This window comes from Silurus meridionalis, chromosome 5 (assembly GCF_014805685.1).
Source record: "Silurus meridionalis isolate SWU-2019-XX chromosome 5, ASM1480568v1, whole genome shotgun sequence".
NCBI classification, from domain to species: Eukaryota; Metazoa; Chordata; class Actinopteri; order Siluriformes; family Siluridae; genus Silurus; species Silurus meridionalis.
In genome coordinates, this window is record NC_060888.1 from 9022687 (window position 1) to 9045147 (window position 22461).

Consider the following 22461-nt stretch of genomic DNA (forward strand, 5'->3'; position numbering starts at 1 on the left):
GCAGGATACAGTGTCTAAATGCAAAAGAATAAATATTGTCGGATCAGTTCAATACTTCCTGTTTTTTTTGTTTGGGTTTTTCGTTTGTTTTTTTCAGGATTTAATGGATACAAATCGCGGATGGAGCACAAATACAACCCAGATTGTATCTAATGCGCTACTGAAACTGTGACTGTTCTGAAGAATGCAGTTTATTTTCACAATAAACAGAATCGCGTTTCTTACAGCAACCGGAAGAAAACGCCAGTTTAGAGTTTATAAAAACTTACTACAAACGAAAAAAAGGAAATTATCTTTAAACTGTAGAAGATATAACTAATACATATAGATATTAAATTGGCAACTGTTTTTTTTTTGTTTGTTTGTTTGTTTTTACTTATTGAAAAAGTTACAAGTATACCTACATAAAAACAAGCATGCTAAAAAAATTAATAAATAAATAATAATAATATTAAAAAAAAAAAAAGGAGGGGGGGCATTTATCAACAGCACCGAATTACAGTAAAATATTTTTTCAAAAATATCTACAAACTCAAAACGTACATTATTACAGTACAATAAAAAGAAATGTAATAAATTATTTAATTAGACATCGTTATACAATAGAACCATTGAAATTAGCTCATTTTTTGCACTTCAGTTGAGCTGAGCTCACAGTTTTGCAGACAGCAGAACATCCTTAATCTTATTTTAATGCATAGTTAAACTGATTTGCAAATTTTTCATGCTTCCTTGTGTCCATCTTGTTCATGACCTCCGCTACTCGTCTCATGGAGCTCCTGCAAAGATACAAGTTTAGCATTTGAATATGGTTATCACTATTTAAATAAACCACAGCCAATATAATTTACATCAGGTTCATAAATTGATTTTACATGAAAGCCTTTATTGGACAAAAATATATATAAAAAAGGCTAAAGAATAAAAACTATAAGTATAAAGAATAAAGTAGATAAGAGAAGTTGGACAGTTGCTTACTTATTAAAGACTTTCTTTTCTAGTCTTGAGCGAGAAGTATTGGCAGTTTGCTTCAGGTCTGTGAGATTGGGATATTTCCTTTTTTTTCCCTTCCCTTTCCCACCCTTTTTACCCTTTCCATATGTTTTAGAAGAGCCCAGATCCTCGCCCGTAGCTGCTTCAATCTCCCTCATGAGCTCTGGATCTCGCCAGTCTAAGCAAGAGCGAGACATGTGTTAGTAATATAATATATTAATATCAACCAAAAACACAAGCACTTTTATTGAAGTTAATTAACTTCACATTGGAGCAATACACAATTTTCTGGTTACAGACATTTGCCTGTTTGTTTCCATTTTAGAGATGTAAAACCATCCTTTATAAATGTGATGAAGCTTGGGTCTGTTAAAACTCATATCGACAAAGCTCGATATAGACCTTCAATTCAATAAAAAAATTGTCTTTCATTAATTCTAATGTTGTTGCTGTAAGGGATTTCCAGGTCTACGTAGGTGGAAACTCTACTACCCCAATGTTGTAAAGATGAGAGGTCACTTATTAAGTTACGCTGAAGAATGAAGTGCAGGAGGGCCGACGGCTCTGTCAACAGTTCATGTCTTCTTCAGCTGTGTTAGGAAGCCGGGGGCCCCCCACACACACATGCATTTACACACATGAGCATTAAACAGGTGACAGCTGCAGTCATTTCATCCCAAGTGCTGGTTCAATCACACCACAATAACTGCACGGCATTGCACATCGTAATCTAATTGTCTTCAGTGAGTGAAAATGACATTTGTACAGCATGTAATTTTGTGAGAGGAAAAATGTCAGCATTTATACCAGATCAATAACCAAACAGTGTATTCATCAATTGCCAATAAATACACCATGGGCAGTATCCAGGAAAAGGCACAATAATATTTAAAAAATATTATTCATAATTATTAATATTTTCTAAGTGTGTGTATATTATATATATAAAAATGAACAATTAAAGGGTTTTAAGTGCAAGACATTTCTTCTGAAAAAAGAGATCATTCTTGTTCGTATTCGGCATGTACTCTGACCTGTAAGCCAAACATGAGAAACTTTGAACCAAACAAATGCTTAATCAACACACAATCCATCTCCTCTTCCTCATAAAATAATGGATATGTTACATCTTCCTCACACACAAGTACATGCAACTTTTATATTACCAAATATAGTGCTGAAATATTAAATATAAAATGTTGAAATATAAAATATAAAATGTTGAAAAAAGAAAATAGAAAAAAGGATGCAAGATTTCTACCTTTACATTTTAAACAAAAACAACTGAAAATGTTCAGTGACTAAATTGAATTGTTTCATAATTTTTCTTGGGAAAAAAAAAAACAAAAAAAACATTCACTATGAATAAAAATGTAGTATACACCCATCTTAAGGCTCCCATTTTAAAGTGCTGAAACAAAAATCAATGGCCCAGCAGGGAAGCTGTTGGTCAGTAGGAAACTAATGGAACTCCGCTGGTGCCACAAGCTCACTGGGATCACACGAGAACGGGTGGGGGTGCCTCTGTGGTTACCGTAACGTCTGGTGTGTAGCTGGGCATTGGGCATGATGGAGTTGGGGTAGGGGATCGATAGTGTACTTAGTTACAAAAGATGCTATTTCACAAGCCAGTGGTCAGCCAGCATCAGAAGTCAGCTGTCTCAAATACCTGTTTGTTAACAAGTCAGTGCGGTCAAAGAAAAGCACATCCGACGCTCCACTGACAGCACGACGCCGACGCTTAATTGGCTTTTAGCGCCCAAGTCGGCCGAAGAGAAATAGAGTGTGTGTCTGCCGGGGAGAAAGAGGGGCAGAGCGAGATGCGGCCTATCCTATTATCAGGGTATTGATGATTACTGGGATTTCATCAGTTCATCTTTTCCAGGAGTGGCCCTCCCCTTCAATGCCCTGTGATTTGTCTTTTATTTACTCAATGCGTGCCATGAGGAAAGGGTAGAGGTAATAGGTGTTTAGGATTTGGCCTGGTTATAGGAGGATTTGAAGACACCGGAACAGTGGCCTACTCCAAACTCAATTGCTTTTACAGAGTTGAAAATGACATCAGTTCTCTTAGACTAAGTCAATAAAGCATTCTTTTGAGCAAAAGTAAACATGGCAAAAATGTTTTTTTTTTTTAAAGGCTCCTCATGCTTATTTGCTTACAATGGTCAGTTTGTTCAGAGCAAGAACTATTAGAACTAGTGGTCATCTCAGGACTGACAGAAACATATGCTTCAAATTCTCGAAGTCGATTTAAAACATAAGTCTTACCTGGCTGCTCCTCTCTGCGCTTATACTCTTCCCTCTCCAGACGAGCTGCGTCTTCTGGATTAATAGGCCTCCCGATTTCATCCCGAGGAATTATCAAGCCATGGAATGGACACTTAAAATCAATACGCCACAACCTGCTTTAATTGCTGCATAGATCCCATTTGCTATGTAACTGTATTAGATGTAGAATGTAACCTGTCTCATCCTTACCTTGACTCTGTCCTGGCGTTCACACAATGAGCCGTTGGGATTCGGTGCTTTGCATTTGTGCTCTACAGGTTGAAAACATCCAGCAAAGTTTATACACCTGGACTTCATCTGTGCAGACAGCTCTTTGTTCTCAAACTCTTCCTCCACTTCATGAGGCACCCAAAACTGATGCTGAGATGTGTTCCTGGGAACCAGAAACAAAACAATGATTTAGCTCTCACACAGAGTATAAAGTATATCAAAGTTCTAAAGGAGCCATTCGCTGTCTAATTTTTCCACTTTTTTTAATACCGTGTTTACCATTTTTTACACCTAGCGCAATTAGTAAAAATGCACATGGTTTTGAATGAGCTTGAACAGACAACACTGCTCTCTAGTGGCCACTAGAACTGACATAAACCTGAATCACTGCAATTTTTCAAAAAAAAAATATTTCCAAACAGTTCAAGAAACATAATTTAATTGTTATTCAGTAAATGTAGGAATGAATAAGGAAAATATTTTTTCTCGTTTCTTCCTAAATCCCTGTATAATGATTAAATAAAATAGTAGCTCTGTTGTACAGTAGGTGAGTGTAAGAACTAGTTGCTGCTGTACTTGATGATCTTGCCAGCTGTAGGTTGCTCCTCTCCCCAGTAGTAGAGGTCCATACCAAACGGAACGACAGGAGCTTTCTCTTCCCCCCCCCCCTGTTCAGTGCAGCTGGTGGTGGGTTTAACAGAGCCTCCAAATATACTTAAAAAAAATTAAAAAGAGAGATAAAGTATGAAGGAGCTTCACAAAACACTATTGCATGCGTATTATTTAATGCTATATGTTCAATTTCATATGGAGTCTAATCTGCAAATAAAGGTATTTCTATTTACTGATATGAGTCTCATTTCCTTAATTACCTTGCAGATGTGGCCACTTTTTCTTTTAGGACACGTAGTGTAGCAGCTGCACATGTAGGGTCCTGCTCTTCTTCATTTAGCCTGTTCTTAATCCGACTGAAAGTTGAGGGCATGGGTGGAGCTGCAGGTTGCTCAGCTGGCTTTGATGGCTTTAGTTCAGACACCGAGGTAGATGGTGAAGATATCGAATCAAGACCTGTAAGAATATAATTAGAAATCCTCCAGTGAGCTCTAAATATGTGCATCGGATTTTACTGACAGTGTCATTTTTTTTAAAAACATCACATGAAAGATTTGTCAATGTACACCCTATTAAAACATAAGAAACTGAACTGTTATGGACATATTTTGAACGCTTTCATTCTGTCTCCAGACGAACAGCAGCAACCTTTAACCTGGTGTTCAAATCACTGCATGCACTTATCTCTCCTGGGTGGGCAGGAGGTCTAACAGGGCATGCAGGGGATTAAGTCGAGCTTAAGAGTGACATCGAGATCCAAGACTGACTCCAAACCTGCACACTTCCACAAGTCTTAGAAGTAAGGCCAAATTAGAACTTTAAAGGGAGGTGGAAATCTCTTAAGGGTCTGATTAGGGAACACCTGACCACTCTGTCTGTGGATCATAAACCACGCAAAATTTACGACAAAGCATGCAGTTCATGCCATCAGATGCACCATGGTGTATCCAGAACCTTCTGCGTATTACACACTACACTTCTAAAAGTGTCCAATGTGCTCACTGAAATGATGAGTGGAGCTACACATACGTATTTCTTATGTGTAGAGCACACACTGTGGTCAAGGGTCAAAACAAAATGTTTAGCAAAGGTTTTCACTTTTCCTGAGCCTGTTCCCTGGGGCATACAGTTAATCCGGGGCTTATTGACTCTCTACGACTTATGGCATCATAGAAAGCCTCTGGTCCACGCAATCATGAAATACGACTAAATCCGTTCTTTTTCTGTTCAAATTGACCAAAATGGTAGCTATTTGTCTGAAGCAATAAAGTTGCAGGTGTTAAAGAGATAAATCAATAAGAGGAAATAGAGAGGCCCAGCAGTAGACACAGAGTGGTGCTGCCAATGGTGGCATTATTGATTTTCCTGAGTTCAGCAGGCCTTGTAATTAAAATGTAAATTTGAGAAAGAGATAACGTCCTGACAGAAAAGCTGGGATAAAGGGGATAGATAAAAGATCAGCAGTGAAAGGAGCAGAGAGAGAATGGAGCAGATTTAGGGACAAAAAAATGCTCTCCCCTAAAAACAATATTACTCTGTCGGAGAAGCGCAGGCAGCTTTTGAGCAGAGTTAAAGAAATTGATTGCCAGGAAATGAACTCATCTTATTGTTTAATATTCCCCAACATAAAATCCAATTATTAATACATACTGTTCTATACCTGTAGCACACTGATTCCTGTAGGCTGAGAAAACAGAGCATTTCATTCACGTTCTTGGAGCAGAATAAACCTACCTCAGCCGTGTGAATGTGTGCGTGTGTTCGTGTGCAGGAATAGATGCTCCCAGAGGTTCAGCCCCCCCTCTGCAGTAAAGGCAGGTGGCTGTTGTAAATTACAACACTGAGCTAATGGGAGCTCATTAACACCACTGCATTGTTAATTTGGCATGGCCGACACACTGATCATTACATACTTTACTAATCAAAGCAGCTTGGCTCCATGGAAATTACAGCCTAATGAGTCTTTAGTTAATACTGCCGGAGAGACAGTGGCCCTGTTATGTAACGAATAATAGAATTATATCTCGCTATGCACGATTGCTGCAGGGCTCATCATATTTAATCACCATGAAGGCTTATGAACAAATATTATTGACAACAATCAGAACGTTAAATATACCACCTTTACAAGCTCTCTGCACATTACACAGTGTGTTCTTTAACATAGTTTCATGCCAAACAGAGTTTTCTATTAGCTCGGGAAGGCCATAAATTTCACCTTGTACAAGATTTAATGTCAAATATTGTCTTTGGTGTTTAGGTTATGTGCTTGACCCCTGGCTTTTTTGTGTGCAGCTTCATGTCAATATGGTTGTCCTTGCACAGATGGAGTCATTTGCTTGTACAAATAGTCAGCTGTCAAAACAGATTTATACAGCATGCCCCAGGTGATTTCTAGGATTTAATTGATTTAAACCAGATGGAAACAAATTCATTATATTCTCTACTGTCTATTCTATACTTATCCTTAAATACACTGAAGTTTATTATAGGTATTTGTGATCACAGTGGATGTCAGTTTAAATAGTCATTTGCAAAATGCAAAAACAAACCATTAATATTTATTTTAGTTTGCCTTCAAAACAACCACAGACACACATCAAACTTAAAGCATCTTATATTTGACCAAATATTAAATATTAATAAATGTGACCAGTTTGTTCAAAACCTACTAAGGATTTTTCGTTTGCATAATTATAATAAATATTCATGGAGCCTACAAGGATTTTTTTTAAGATCTCTCTGGATAAGGGGGTCTGCTAAATGCTGTAAATGCAAATCTAAAAATAAATTTAGGTTTAGGTAAAAATAGGAGAAAAGGGGTTTTATATCTCACCCTAAAATTCACCGTTCTCAATAATTAGTCTTGAGGCTGCTGTGACATCCTATTAGAGATTATTGGGCTTTGTGTGTGCGCTGTGGGATCTGCACCTGAACAAACTCACCATATTCAGCCCGCAGATGCTCGGGAATATGAGGCTCATAACCCTCCTTCTCAGGCACCTCTTCAAAATCATCGTCATCCTCGTCATCCTCAGCCTTTAGCTGGTGTGGAAGGACAATAAAACGCTGATTAATAAGTCTTATTATCGACCAACCGAAGAAAACAGAGTAAAGTTTAAAGGATATACAAATTTACCTTCGGTGCAACATAACACCATATAGACAAAGTTGTTTAAATACAATTAAGAAATAACTCAGAACCGGAACACCCCCCTCCCTGGTTAACGCTCAAGCAGGATTGACTATGGCTTCAGGGTATTCCAGAAATTTATAGCACCTTGAATGGTAAACTACGCAGTAACATCAGACCTCTTTACATTTAAATTCCAGCACATAATAGAATTTCCAGTTGACCACATCCAATCTTTTTTCCTAGTCGTAGACCATCTGACCTTGTTCCGTCTAATTATGGTTACATAATACAGTGCTCACGTTAAGCAAATTTCACTCCATTCCTCAGAATGTGGAGGAAATAAACAGCTCAAAAAGCCTACAAACCTTTAAGCACATTGCAAAATAATCTTCCAGATAAACCCGCTACTTCACACCCACTAGCTCCAGATGTACCTAAACATTTTTTGTAGAAATAATTGCACTTTACTTGGTATACTCATAATAAGTCACATGGTTTCAGCCCTCTGTATAGTAACTGATGATTTGCATGTAAAGTTTATTTCCATTTTTATTGTAAATTCTATTTTTATTTTATTGCAATTATAATTGATTATGCTATACATTCTATGTTTAAAGTCTTGTTTTATTGTTGTTCTTCCAAATGAAATTTTCAGCTTGTACAGTTCATGGTTGTGCATGTGACAAGAAAATTTTTTACAATTGAGAATCACGGGTCAGAAAATACCCACTTGGAACATGCAGCTGAAGACAAGAGCTACACAAATCTCTACTCAAAATCCAAACTGTGTGTTAAGGCAGCATGAGTACGAAGGGGGGGAAAAGAAATTGAACAAAGAGATTGACAGATATGCAGGTAATATTGGGTTATCTTAGCAAGCCCAGGTGGAGGTGCACCTGATAACAGCTCTGTGTAGGCTACTGAGAAAGAAAAGAGCTCACTGGGTGATATGAGAGTTCTCACCTCTCAGTCGGAGCTCTGTGTTAGAATCATGCAATCACTTTAAGGAGCTCAACCCCAACACCAGGCACCTGATAAGGCCATCTAAGAGCTGCTCTGAAGCAGATCCGGGTTGTTAGGCTCTGACTGCTGTAAGCCTTTGTCAGAAACGGGGTTAAGGCTTCTGGGAAGTTGGCAACTCCTCAAATGCCATTGTTCTTTATACCAAAGGGGTTTTGAGATATTTAAACAGATTAAATAACTGACAAACCCCAAGCTTATTTCAACATAAAAAAAAAAAATATAGGGACAAATGCTTTACTCCTGACCAGCTTGAGTGCGATGGAAGCCATTTGTAATAATTTGTCACATTTTCCTGACAAAGCAAATACAGTTCCAAAAGTAATGTATTATGCAGGACAGTTGAGATCATGTAAACTGCTTGAATTGGTGTGAAATTTAAATCTAAATACATCAATGTGCTCAATGAATCATGTCCAAAGGAAGGACAAAAAAAAAAGTGCAGCAAAATTGTGCCCAAAATGGTATGCACAACAATACAGGAAACTCTGAATAACATACAACAAAGTAACATTAAAAATTAAACTAATTCTCTATTTACATTTTTTCTATAATTTTTTTTTTGGTTATGAGGTTATACACAAGGAAATACCTCATCATCATGACTAAATGAAAACAGGTATGTTAATTTAAAATTGCCAAGAGGATATGTAAATAATCATTATATATATATATATATATATATATATATATATATATATATATATATATATATATATATATATATATTAGCACAGAGGTTTTAATGGGAACTTAAAAATCCATGTTTTTAAATATTATATTAGATTATTTGAAGAGGTCTAGAATTGAACCATGTGTGAAATATGAAAAATATTTCTTGCATTTATTGTGTAAATAATTCTAGGGATGACAAAATATGCAGTAAATTGCCCTGCATATAGAATCCTTATGTGTAGTTTACATTCAGCTGTACACCTTTGTGTTTCTGGTGGAAATATTAGCAGATTTTAGTACTTTTTGCCCTTTTTCATGATTTCCAATAATTCTGCAACTGACTGTATCTTCTAAACTGTAATTCATTTGCTTGGCTAAGACAAATGGTGTCTTGCTGCTGCTTTAAGGTGGCAGGTGAGCTTCTGTGTCTTTACCTCGCACGCCTGAAGCTTGCACGTGCTCATCCATCACGCCGCCTGTAAGTTTTGTTATCACTCGAACACTAATCAAAAGAGAAAACTGTCACCGCAGCTGACCTGTGGAACCTCCCAATTATGCTCTTCAGGAATGACAGGAGCGCTTAACTTCCCCAGCTGGATAAATGACCGCCATCAATCTACACAGAATAACAATGAGCTGCCAACCTGCAAATTATTATTTTTTTAGCTATAGAAAATCCCTAGGCTGGAATTTATGAAAGGTGAAAAGCAACCCAAGGCTCTCTTATCCCCCCTTCCTTTCTTCTCCTCCGCTCCGCTCAGCACAACAGACCAATGAGCTCGGGGAGGGCAGTGCGTCGGCGCTAAACAGAATTTATGCCTTTTAATTTACTCAAAAGGTACCTAACCGTTTCCTGCGCTACAATGCATAACAGAATGCCAGTTTTTAAATATGGGGGTCGTTTTCATAAAACAGTATACATAATGTGTGTGCCCTTCCCTTTTGAGGGCATTGCATGAGATGCGGTTCCCAAGCACGCTTTTTCCCTATTTATTCTGCTTAATTGCCTCCATGATTACCTCCATATCAGGCACTAAAGGGTGATCAGAGTGCGCTTTGCCTATTCCTTTTTTATTTCTCTGCTTTCTTTTTATTTTGTTTTTCATTACTGCAGGCGGCCGGTGTTGACAATTGCAGATTAAGGTATAAACTGTCTTTGAATGAGGTCTCAATTACTTGTGGTGGTGGTGCTGGGTGAGTGAGACAACGCAGTACACACTGATAGCTGGTCTTTTATTGGAGATGTGCAAAAAAAACGCTTCCGTGCCTGAGCACCCGGCTATACATATTCAGTTTGCCTGTTTAATGTTTCTTATTTATTAAGTTTTATTATGCTTCTGTACTGAAGGGCCAAAGAACAAGAGGCAGAGTTTTTTAATTCCTGACCTTGTGATTACCTAAAGAGTTTTGTCAGTTTAATTTGGTTGAGCAAATAAAAAAATATTATGATAATAGTGATCATTTTCTGAAAGTGCTTAGAACCTGTAGATTTTCTTTTTAATTAATTCACAAAAAAAATCAATAAAAATAATAACAAAAAATAAAATAAGCAAAAGTGGGAAAATTTTCAAACTTTATCTGTTTTTAGACAGATGTTTTTAGTAGTTGCATAAATAAACCTTAAACTATACTGAACACAAATATTAGTGCTCTCCAGAATTCAGGAACATTCTCTAGTGATGTACCAACAACACAATCACAATCTTGCACAATAAAACTACTACTAAAAATAAATAACAATTCTAAAAACTAAGAAGAAACCATTAATTCACACTGTAGTAGTGGTTCTGATTTCTGCTTCCTCTCAGCCAACAGAAAAGAAGATTACAGTTTTGTTTATAAGTGTGTTTTTCTTTAATCCACAGCACTTTTTTTTCCATCTTGATGGATTAAAAAGTTGTGGTACAAGATCACCAGCACAGTTGAAACTCTTAGCCAGCCGATAATATTTTATTTTTAATTCACTTTAATTTTGCCCTGATAACATCTGCAGTGCCAGCTCACGATGGCAGCACTGTAAGTCTTCCACAGCAGACCCGGGTGCTGCAGCGAATCGCTCTCCTTACGGTGGCTTTTTGCTGACAAAGACCTGGCTAACATATGGAGTCCACCTTTTAGTGTCCCCATTGCATTTAAAACACACAATCTGTTTGGGTGCCTCTATAACTTATATGGAATAAACACTTCTTTTCCGTTCTCTTCCACTAGTTTTTTGCACCACTATAACTAAACTATAAACTATATTGATGTGCAACTTAATGTATTTATGTGACGAATAAAATATATTAAATAAAAAAAAAAAAAAAAATAAGAAGCAACAAAAACAATCCAATAAAATACGATCCAATCTGCTTATAAATTTGTATGCAGAAGCAACTGTGTAAGCATTCAATTATTTAGTTAAGAAAAGGCTCAAATAATTTTTAAAAGAACATCGGGTGTTTTGTTATTGAATTTTCATTTAATTTCATTTTTGTGTTATTTTATTTTAGGTGCCTAAAAAACATTTTGAAATATTGTTATCTCTGGTAAATCTACTATAATCTCCTTTTATATAATTTTTCAGTGGGCAGTTGTACTGATTTAGCAATATATTGTTCAGCTCCCCCCCCACACACACACGTTTATAAGAAGCCCCTGAAAGTTTAAAAGCATTTTTAAGAAATCAATTTAAAAAATATTTAATCGAAAAAGTGAGATGTTATCTCAAAGCAATTCAGTAGCCTTTCAAGCAGTCACTGAATGGCCATATTATAATAAAAGTGAATATTAAACAGTACAGGTGCTGTAAATAGACCGTTTAAAGACATTTGCAGTGAACTCTATTGATTGTGCGGTGGCTGTGTCAACCTCCATCTCCTTGGCAGGAAGAAGTGCAGATAATGAGGTTCCGGTTAAATATCCGCCACTTATGAGGAAAAACACATTCCAGCAGGGCTAAAGCACTCTCTGTGCCCTCCAATATATTTTGTATGGTCTAATTAACCCTGTAAGCAATCTCAATTACTACAAGCCCAGGGAAGCAGCGGCTGTGCGCACTCCTTTAAGCAAGTCTGTTATCCTTTTAGAAAAAGATCCAAGGAGGCAGCCTCGAACAACTGAACTCTCGACTTCATTTGTCTTTGGCCAAGTTTGATGGCTGTGCATTTAAAAACCCATTCAATCTTATAAACCAAAAATTAAATGTACTCAGCTGTGATGGTCCTCCGTGCATCTGCTATTTATATGCTAATTTCCTCTCTTACCGGGAAGGTCTTGCAAATTATTACAGCAAACCAATAACTCAGGTGTATGGACTGGCAGACTCGCCCAGCTACTGAATGGAATGAAATGCTCTGAGGCTCACAAAAGCAAACCGGGCCGCCCCAAAACAGAAAAAGCTTGTGAAGCCATCTAGTATTGTCTCTAGAGATAATTCAACGTTCCTTTGCCACAAAGGGGCTCTTCAAGACAGCACTCACTTTAAGAGCACACAACTTTGCATACATTATACAAGTAAAAATGCAAAAGCCCATTTTGAGATGCATGTTTTCGTTGGTGAGGAGTGTCTGCCTTTAATCGAAATAACCTTAGTGCAGCACCTCAGGACTACAAAAAGTAAAGAAATAAAAAAATAAATAAATCAAAGATACACAAATGTATGAAAAGTATTCTTGCAGTTAAATGATATAAAATGCTAAACAGAAAGACTGCTTTTTACTGTCAAATGAAGGGTAAATAGTGATTAAAAGTAAGCAAAAGTGACGGTTGTGTGACGGTTGCTGAAAATGTGTGTGATGTAGATAAACAGTAGTTGATGGATGGAGGTCTCTTAATTTACCACAATTTAATGGGCCCTCTCAGAGCCTCCTGCCACCCGGGGATTGCAGTAAATGAGACCTCAAAGCCCCTCGAACCCTAACAGTTTTCCCCTGGGGTTATACTCAGGCAAGCTATGCGCAAGGAAATGTACCAAAACTGAGGCATTTACTGCCATCAAATTATTAAAGATACCTTTAACAAGACAATAAAATCAAAAGAAATTTTTGTTTGAGATTTTCAAAAAGCTTACAGCAGAGTTCTATAAAATAACCCAGTGTGGATTTAAAATGTAATCGTGTACTTTATAGCCAATCGCTTTACTTACATCCAACTTAATAAGGTATTACCTTTCTCCAAGTACCGCAGAACATATTGTAAAGAATCCCTGATAGGTCTGGAATGAAGAAAGAAACCCAGATAGACATGGTTTATCTTACGTTTGCCAATTGGAAGAGGGGGGAAAAAAACATACTGAGACCCATCAATTATTGCTCCTCCGCACCATCCTGATAAGATTCCTTATCGGTGTAAACAATGCAGTATTTCCCCTGGCCGAATGGTAAATGTGCATCTCTTTTGGGAAGTTGAAAAGGTGGCTGCTCTACAAATTCAGGGTGCTTAACACAAAACCCCCCATGACTAATAATGAAAAAGAGGGTGTGCGATCACAGCACAGCATTGCAGAACGTCCCTGCCTGAAATGTCAATTGCTACATTTATCTGATGCGCATTGTGGGAAAACTGAATGACAAATCAGCAACAATATATATAATATATATTATATATGAATGTGTGTGTGTGTGTGTGTGTGTGTGTGTGTGTGTGTGTGTGTGTGTGTGTGTGTGTGTAATAAATTACGATTATAGATTTATAATTTTATTACCCACAACATTTACAATGCTTCTGATTAAAAACATAAGTACATTAAACAAAGCAATTAATTTTGCAGAATAATACATTTCATTTAGCAGCATTACCACGTCACCACTCAGCAAGAGTTTACCAGGCTAAAAAAAAGTAAAATCCTATCCCATGTAGGGGCCACAATAAAGAGAATAAAGTAATCGAATGCTTTTAAGGGTAAAAAAGAAAAACTAATTATGATAAAGGACTTTTAAGTTGTTGCTTTATCACAAAGCTTTGGCTTTTTGCATTGGAAATGGCCGCTGACAGTGATAAACCGTTACAGGGTGTAGTAAGGCGCTTTGTCACTGTCACTCGCCTGCGTTCACTCTCACTAGCTTGCTCCTTTTGCTCAGTTAAAGGCTGATATCATGTGTCATAATGATGTGTCTCCTAGCGGCTAGGTGTGTCCCATTCGGCCCCGCAGCGCGCCGATCTCCATTAACACCCCAGCCTCCTGCCTCACTCGCTGAGCTAATCTCAGGTCTGATGCATTGTGCTTCAGCAATATACTCAGCACATTTGCAGATGTTCAATGTTCAATTTGTTCATCGCCATAGAACTATAGAGGTGTGCTTTGAATTATAGTGGTATTTAAATGTGTTCTAGTGAAATGTAATACATCTAGCATCTGAAACATTTGTCAAACAATGCATTTCCAGAACCAATTACCTAAAATGCTACATGATTAGAAAAATTCAGAATCCTCTTTTGTGAGAACTGTGAATGTATTTTAAAATCAAGATATAAAAATAGAAATACATTAGATAATTGTAAAATCTCTTGTTATCTTTTCGATGCATAACGCCACAAAACATCAGTCTCATGTGTTGTGAAATGGCGCCCTCTCTTGGCGAAGTCACTGAAAACCTGTCTTCCTGAGAAAAGAGCACTTATCAGCTTGCACACAGAAAAGAAAATTGTAAATAGACTCACCACTCGTCTCTGCCTTGTTTTGTAGTCTATATGAAGCTCATCGTGTTTCCTTAAAACTTTCTCAAGGGACTTTTTGAGGTCAGTGGCTTGTCTCATCAGCTGCTCCTCCACACCAACTTTTGTAAAAACCTGGAAATCATTCCCAATTAAAATTATATAAAGAATTAGTATGTGTGTAACATTTGAAACACTAGTTTATAAAGATGAAAACTATGACATATATGGTTGCAAATGTTTGGACACCCCTCAGCAAAACTCCTGCAGCAAGTTACTTTAAAAAATCTGTTTATGTTTTAGAATATCTGTGTTGCATGCATGGCATGTTTAATAACTCCAGATAACTACAGATTTTCAATGAAGTTTAAGTCAGAGAACAGTGATGTGGACTGGGTCATTCCAAAATCATAACAGTGATTGGAGTTTTGAAATTGGACCTCTTTGAGTGTTTAAAGGCTGTGGCTTGGAGAAGCTGGTGTTGGATCTGTGATGATAGCAAATGTTGAGATATTTTATAAGTTGCTCAGTAGCTCCTGGTTTTATAACCACAAATGACTGTAAAAGACTGTAGAAAGATCATTATTTATAATCTTACACTCCAGTGCTCATGTTAGTTCTCATTTTCCAGTGTTCCGTATTGTTTAAAGACTATAATCACACTCTTTATGTCACCCAAATGAGGATGGGTTCTCCTTTTAAGTCTAGTTCCTCTCAGGGTTTCTTCCTCATAACATCTAAGGGAGTTTTTTACTTGCCACAGTCGCCATGGCTGCTCATCAGAATTAATGCACACTATTCACCTTAACTCTTAAAATTCTGTAAAGCTGCTTTGAGACAGTGTCTGTTGTGAAAAGCGCTATAGAAATAAACTTGACATGACTTGACTTGATTTGGATAACTTGGAGTTTGCTGACATTTTATTAAAATACATTCTTTCCTTATCCTGTCTTCCCCTGACTGTCACAAAACCAGAAAACTTGAAAGAAACATCTACATGCTTAATATGCTTAGCAAGGCGTTCAGCAAATGTTTCTCCATTTTTACCTCCAAAATTACCTTGATTAATTGTAGTCAAAATGCCCCTCGGTATCTAGAAATGATGTCTCAGTTACCCACATTGTTAACATCTAGTCAGAAGTCCAGTTTTGTTTACTGTGAGCATTAGATTTAAAAAGATTGAGAATGAATTGTGTCCTGGAATTGTTATTTCTAGTGACTATTTTGGTCCTGAATACAACTCCCAAATTCTTAAGGTGTTTTGTCTAAATATTTAACTTGAAGGGTCTGCAAATGCGACATATATTATATTTATTAAACCATGTCATTTTTCCATGTTAATTTGTCACAGAATGCTTGGAAGGTCAGCCTAGGAGATATATAGCCAGAAGTATATTGGGCAAATAAGTCCAACACACATTAACATTAAGTGGTTGTTGAGGTAGATTAGCTAAAGTTGTGTCGTATCATGTAAGTAGTTTTTTTTTATTTTATTCTGATATTCTGAAACTAATAATTATGTTACATGAAGGATTGTAAGGATGTACTGAGGAATGACTGAAATTTGTAGATACATACTGGTCCTATGTATCTTAACCATTGTGTTTGTACATGAATACATCTTTTGCGTTTCAAAAGAACGGTGCAACAAATTACAGTGTTGTTTAGACCCTACATGAATGACTGCCTTACCATTGACACTTATGTGATAAAGGCTGTGCAGTCAATAGCGATTCAGCAAAACTAAGCTTGGCTGGTCTTGCTAAAAAATAGTTTGATGGAGAGGTTGCATTTCCTATTTTTCCCACTTCAATATAAATATGTGGTATGGCACCGACCTCGGCGTACAACTAAACACAAAATGTTCCTGTAAACCAAAAGTTTCATGCATTTTATAAATATTCAATTACTGGTTGTATCCTGTATCCTGTACCACTCATGCAAGATCATGCTTCTACCATTTTAGTGTCACTGATGTGCTGATAATGCTCCCTTCTTTAATTAATATCTGCTTAGCAGTGGTCTATCTTGTACAGTGTCTATAGATAGATAAAGTTAAGGGGTGGCGAACTACAGAACAGAATTCATACCTAAACAAAATGCTGCTATATGGTAACTCTGTTAAATAAAATTAATTAATAACGAGTTGAGTAACTGCTAACTTGGACATTCTATTGGAAAATGCATTTAAATCAGACAAATGTTACTCCTATGGACTTTATATGTATTAAGGTTGTATAGATTTACCTGTATCCAGGACTGGATGACAGGGAGGTATCTAGTAGTGATGAGTCGGTGCTGATCTCTCATAGTGTTCACTAATGCTTCATTCTCATCATTCTCTTTCACGTTCAGATCTGTAAATAAGAATGTGTTTTTATTAAGACCATTTCTGAGAGATGAGACAATGAAAACCATATATGAATAATATTCACTAGAATACAGACTTTTGACTAACCTGAGGACACACTCAGATTGAGCCGGTAAGTGTGGGACATCAGCCCAGAGCTGCGAATAAACACATCCTCATCCACACCCTCCTCCGTGTCGCTGTCTCCATTATTGTCCTCTTTTTCTTCTTCTCTTTGAGATGTCTCTGCCATTTTTCCATCCTCTTTGTTAAGGTCTTTGCTGCAGCACGGCTTTTCATCCCAGACATCTGTGCCCTTCTGGCGATCAGAGCTCCCTTCAGAAGTCTTCTCATTGAGTGATGTGCTAAAAAAATTAAAAGTGTCTGGCATGATCAAGGTCATGCAGTTGTTCATCTCAGTCAGAGATTCCTCAATCTCAGAAGCCATTTCTGAGAGGAAAAATGATATAGAAATAGTGTTAAAAAATTTTTAAATACAGCCAAACCGTCACAAAAACACTTGTTAATATCAGATGTGATTAAGAGGGTTCATTTAATAATTAAAAGTTACTTTTGATTTGAGAACAGCTTGGATACAAAACTGTAAAAAGTGTTTAACCTTCCATTTCCTGTTTGGCCTTTTCCAGCTTTTCCTTATAAATTCTCTCCAGTCTTTGTTGCTTCTCCTCATGTCTCCGTCGCTCAGACAGTGTTCTTGCTTCAACATCCTGAAAGTCGACCTAAAGAAAGTGAGGAGAAACACAGGAAATAACAATAACCTGTGAAAATTGAATATGTACAATAAATTTGCCACTGCATAACAAAGAAAAAATATATATCTGTAATGGGTTAAAAAAAAATTATTATTTTATATATATATATATATATATATATATATATATATATATATATATATATATATATATATATATATATATATATATATATATATATATATATACACACACACACATACACATACACATATATATACAGTACAGACCAAAAGTTTGGACACACCTTCTCATTCAAAGAGTTTTCTTTATTTTCATGACTACGAAAATTGTAGAGTCACACTGAAGGCATCAAGGGCTATTTGACCAAGAATGAGAGTGATAGGGTGCTGCGCCAGATGACCTGGCCTCCACAGTCACCGGACCTGAACCCAATCGAGATGGTTTAGGGGTGAGCTGGACCGCAGAGTGAAGACAAAAGGGCCAACAAGTGCCAAGCATCTCTCGGGGAACTCCTTCAAGACTGTTGGAAGACCATTTCAGGTGACTACCTCTTGAAGCTCATCAAGAGAATGCCAAGAGTGTGCAAAGCAGTAATCAAAGCAAAAGGTGGCTACTTTGAAGAACCTAGAATATGACATTTTTCAGTTGTTTCACACTTTTTTGTTATGTATATAATTCCATATATAATTCCACATGTGTTAATTCATAGTTTTGATGCCTTCATTGTGAATCTACAATTTTCATAGTCATGAAAATAAAGAAAACTCTTTGAATGAGAAGGTGTGTCCAAACTTTTGGTCTGTACTGTATATATACACTGTAATATATATATATATATATATATATATATATATATAATTTATTTATTTATTTATTTTTAAGCAAGATTAGACTTGATTGGACTTGCTCATGTTATGGATAGTCCTGCAAGTATACCCAAGTCTCACCCTTGCTTCAGGGTACAATCTCACCTGTATAGTTACTTAGAGACAATTCTGGGCTTGACTCTTATTCACAAAATACACTATATTTCCAAAGGGTTTGCGGACACCTAAACATGGGTACGGTACATGCTTATTGAGCAGCCTATTTCGGCTTTCCCAATTTGCTCTTATAATTCCCTCCAGTCTTCTGTGAAGATGATTCACTAAATTTTAGTGTGCTTGTGGACATTTGTGTTAATCAGCCCCAAGTGTGTTAGTAAAGTCAAGTACTGATGTTGGGTGAGGTGGCCTGGGGTGCACAGTGTTCACATTCATCCCGAAGTTGATCAATAAGGTTGAGATTAGAGCTCTTTAGCAGGCCATTCCAAATCTTACTTTCCAAACCATGTAAAGCATATCTTTAGGGAGCTCGCTTTGTGCACAGAGGCAATGCCATGCTGGAACAGGTTTGGGTTTCCAAGTTCAAATGAAAGCAAAATATTTTTATAGGGCATCCAAAGACATCATTTTACAATTGTGCGCCTCCAGCTTTGTGATAGTTTGGAGAAGAACCACATATGGCAGGAAAAATCAGATGTCCCAGTACTTTTGTTCATATAGTGTACTGAACATCCATCGCTTATACTAACACACTTAGCATCCTTATCCTTTGCTTTTTTTAATGATTTCTTATTCTTTTACTATTAATTGGTGCCATATAAAACTAACTTTCCGATTCTTCATTTCATACCTCAACAAAAAGTGGGAAAAATAAGAAACCTTTCAACACTAAAGAAGAAAGACTTCACAGAACCAACAAGACAGTATATCAGATCAAAATTAACACAATTGCATTTATGGTATAATATACTTTAAAATCTTGCTATTGCATTTACCTTTTTAACTTGCTTCAGGAAGTGATAACCCAAAGCCAGCTTCTTATAGGCCTCCCCATATGTGGTGTGCCAGGCCTGTACAGTCTGGATAGCTTGGGTCTTCAGCTTTCTGGCCACCTCTTTCGGCGGCGGCAACGGCTGCTCAGCATCCGTCTCTACAGTTAGCTCCAGGAACTCCTGCAGGTTAGCTACCAAGACAACTCTGAAATGATGAGAACGGCTGAAAAGCTCGGTTGCCATCTGAAAGGCAGAAAAGCGAACCTCGGCGTGGTCCTGATTGAGCTGGGTCATGATGAGGTGATAAAAGTGATCAATGTAGTCATTGGAAATCCTGAGTAGAGGAAGAATTTAATACAGTGTTTAGGAAATGGCATCACATTAGCAGCTGGCATTAGATAAACTTGTTATGAAAAGAGGCTCTGTTCCCTTTTTCAATAAACCCTTCAGAGCACTGTGTGCAAAAACCTTCATACTTGCAAATCTTCTTCACTTCCTTCATCTTGGCTTGGTTTAGTTGTGGTTCCCCAGACGTTGTCAACTCCTCCACCAATTCAGACAACTTATCCCGCGTTTCTTGATCCATCCTGTTCTACCAAGTCGAAAGAACTCCAGGCTCACTGGTAGAACAGCAAAGACTCTTTCATACAGCAACCTTAAAGCATAATATTTCAATAAAGGCAGGGATGGTTAAACATAATTTTCAGATCGATATTATACAATTTTCAGCTGCTCTACCTTTAAATCTGTGAAACATGTCGAAAAGTTTCGAACCTGTGACATCCTGGGACTTCCACAAATGCAGAAGGTACACAGAAATGCGACACCCCTTCATACAGAAAACTCCGCAAAGACCCCAGAAGCAGAACCTGCAACAGACAATATATTGAGTGGGCTGATTTTGGTGCTTGGTATTACAGCTGCCATGACTCTCAACTGCAATGACAAAAACCTTTCATATCACATGACAATTGATGCAGGCGTCTTCTGAACAATGCAAACGACTGAAATGGTCTGTACTAGAAAATCACGTACGCATGACAGAGTGCACTTCTTCTGAGCACACGAATCATGGGATTTGTTCGACATTTCATTTATTTATTGTCCTCACGTGTAAGCAAATGATAAACATGATTTCATTGGTAAACTAGGTACAGTAAAACAGTATTTATATGAACTGAACCATGTCACAGAGAGCCTGAGCCACCAGGCAAGAAGTCACATACCCTGTCTGTAGAAGTAAAAAAGCTGTTGAGGTTAACAAGAGTTTGGCAGCAAGCACGTTACCAGATTTAGTCCCATCCAACACTAATAGGTCAGGAGGAAAACATCTCAACTCTAAAACCTATCAATGTTTGGTCAGACATTAGTAACTCTATTAGAGGGTTAGACTGTTTCATATCATACAAATGTAAATCTACTCCTGATCAAAATAAATTCGCAAATTAAAAACTAATATAAGCATCAGGACCAACATATAATTGAATTGTCAGGATATTAAGAAATTGTCAGGACACTGATCAGCACTGATCTCTACAGTTTACAGTTCAACACTGACAGAAGGATCAGTGTTTCAGGATCTGCATCTGTTTATTAAAATAAAAAAAATAAAAAATTTGTAGTCATTTGACTTCTTGCTTACCGTGTAGAACAGACAGATCTCTCACATGCTCAGGAAATCAGACACCAAAACCCCAATAAAGGATCAGAGGAAATAATGCTTTCACAGTGGATATGGTATTGTTTCCGGAACCGTGAAGCCAGCGACTGTGAGAAAATATAAACAGTCTTTTAAAATAAGAGTAAAGTCCCGCAACTAAAAAAAAAAACACGGCAAATCAAAATAAAAGTCACTCCGCCAAAATAAATAAATAAATAAATAAACTGCTAGAAAATCCCTGTCTGTCTCTCTGTATGTCTCTTTACCGCTTTTTCTCTCTCTCTCTCTCTCTCTCTCTCTCTCTCTCTCTCAGCCCCCTGCCCTCCCTCAATCTGTCTCTCCTCTCTCCCCTCCCTCCCCTCCCTCCATCTCTCTCTCTCTCTCTCTCTCTCTCTCTCTCTCTCTCTCTGTCTGTCAAGCATTTTTCCCCTTATTGTTTCTTTTTGGGTAGAATGGCATATTCTTTATGGCACATTATGGGGTTTTTTGTATGGTTTTGAAATTTTTTTTAATTTGTCACATTTGTTTTGCCACATTTACACCATTTGTAAGACGCCTCCTCTGCTTTTAAGACTTTCAGTTTGTATAACTAAAATACAGTCTTTATTTTAAACTGTAACAAAGCTTTGACACTGGAGACTTCTTTCACAAAAAGATAAACATCTCCTTACCGAATGCTTTGTCATATTAGTCATTATACGTGTTTTTCAACCTGTTTATGTGGAGCTTTCACAATACAGTACAATACAGTTATACGCAAGGTTTAGGCATCCTGACCAAATGACATCATTTGTGTATTTTTCCTAAGTGAAATTAATTTAACACAATGTCTATAGTAAAATATCGTTCATTTATGTAATAGAAAAAAATGTGTTAAAACTAATGTACGATTGCTTTATAGTATATAGAGTTTAAAGTTTAAAGTGTATGATTTTTGTCCAAATAATGTGCTGCAGATAATGGCTTCTAAAATTAATAACATATGTATGTTGGTTCTATAATGATTATGGTACATATTCCCACAGAAGAGACATCCTGAAACCCTTTAATTTAGCTTCAGCGATTTGCATATACACAATAACTAACACAATGTTAGTTGTTAATATCCCATCTCAGAAGTTTAGTTATTCTACCAGGAGCAACTCACCTAACTAGTTTGTGTGACTTCTTCCTATTATCTTCGCCAACATATTAATCATGTTGCAACTGTTAAATATTTACGATAAAAGCTTACGCATGTACCAAGAACAGTACTAGAACAGTACGGCCTTCAACAATGTTTTTGTGGACATACTCACACGCATATGTAACACCATGGTTTCATAG

At 37.0% G+C, this 22461-nt stretch overlaps 1 protein-coding gene across 3 annotated transcripts; it reads right to left on the reverse strand.

Annotated features, from left to right (window-relative positions):
- Positions 1-173: 173 nt before the first annotated feature.
- On the reverse strand, positions 174-21314 carry uvssa (UV-stimulated scaffold protein A). Of its 3 annotated transcripts, none has more exons than XM_046850516.1 (15): positions 21118-21314; positions 20250-20344; positions 19952-20130; positions 19479-19809; positions 17542-17662; positions 17031-17372; positions 16820-16929; positions 14579-14707; positions 7053-7152; positions 4368-4563; positions 4072-4209; positions 3475-3658; positions 3265-3376; positions 979-1171; positions 174-779 (listed from the first exon to the last, which is right to left on the reverse strand). In XM_046850516.1, the coding sequence occupies exons 3-15, from the start codon at positions 20059-20061 to the stop codon at positions 686-688; spliced, it is 2160 nt and encodes a 719-aa protein (XP_046706472.1). In that variant the 5' UTR covers positions 20062-20130; positions 20250-20344; positions 21118-21314; the 3' UTR covers positions 174-685. The 3 variants fall into 3 exon arrangements, with proteins under 3 accessions (XP_046706472.1, XP_046706474.1, XP_046706475.1); XM_046850518.1 differs by having other exon boundaries at positions 19952-20095; positions 21118-21242; XM_046850519.1 differs by having other exon boundaries at positions 19952-20095; positions 20214-20344; positions 21118-21242.
- Positions 21315-22461: the final 1147 nt, after the last annotated feature.

What these genes read in the sequence shown, in the direction of transcription:
- uvssa (XM_046850516.1), bottom strand. Translation starts at nt 20,061, where the DNA reads ATGGATCAAGAAACGCGGGATAAGTTGTCTGAATTGGTGGAGGAGTTG. An exon ending in CAATCTGAGTGTGTCCTCAG is followed by an intron (nt 16,930 to 17,030) that starts GTTAGTCAAAAG and finishes TCTTATTTACAG; the next exon opens with ATCTGAACGTGAAAGAGAAT. An exon ending in GCATCTGCGGGCTGAATATG is followed by an intron (nt 4,564 to 7,052) that starts GTGAGTTTGTTC and finishes ATATTCTTACAG; the next exon opens with GTCTTGATTCGATATCTTCA.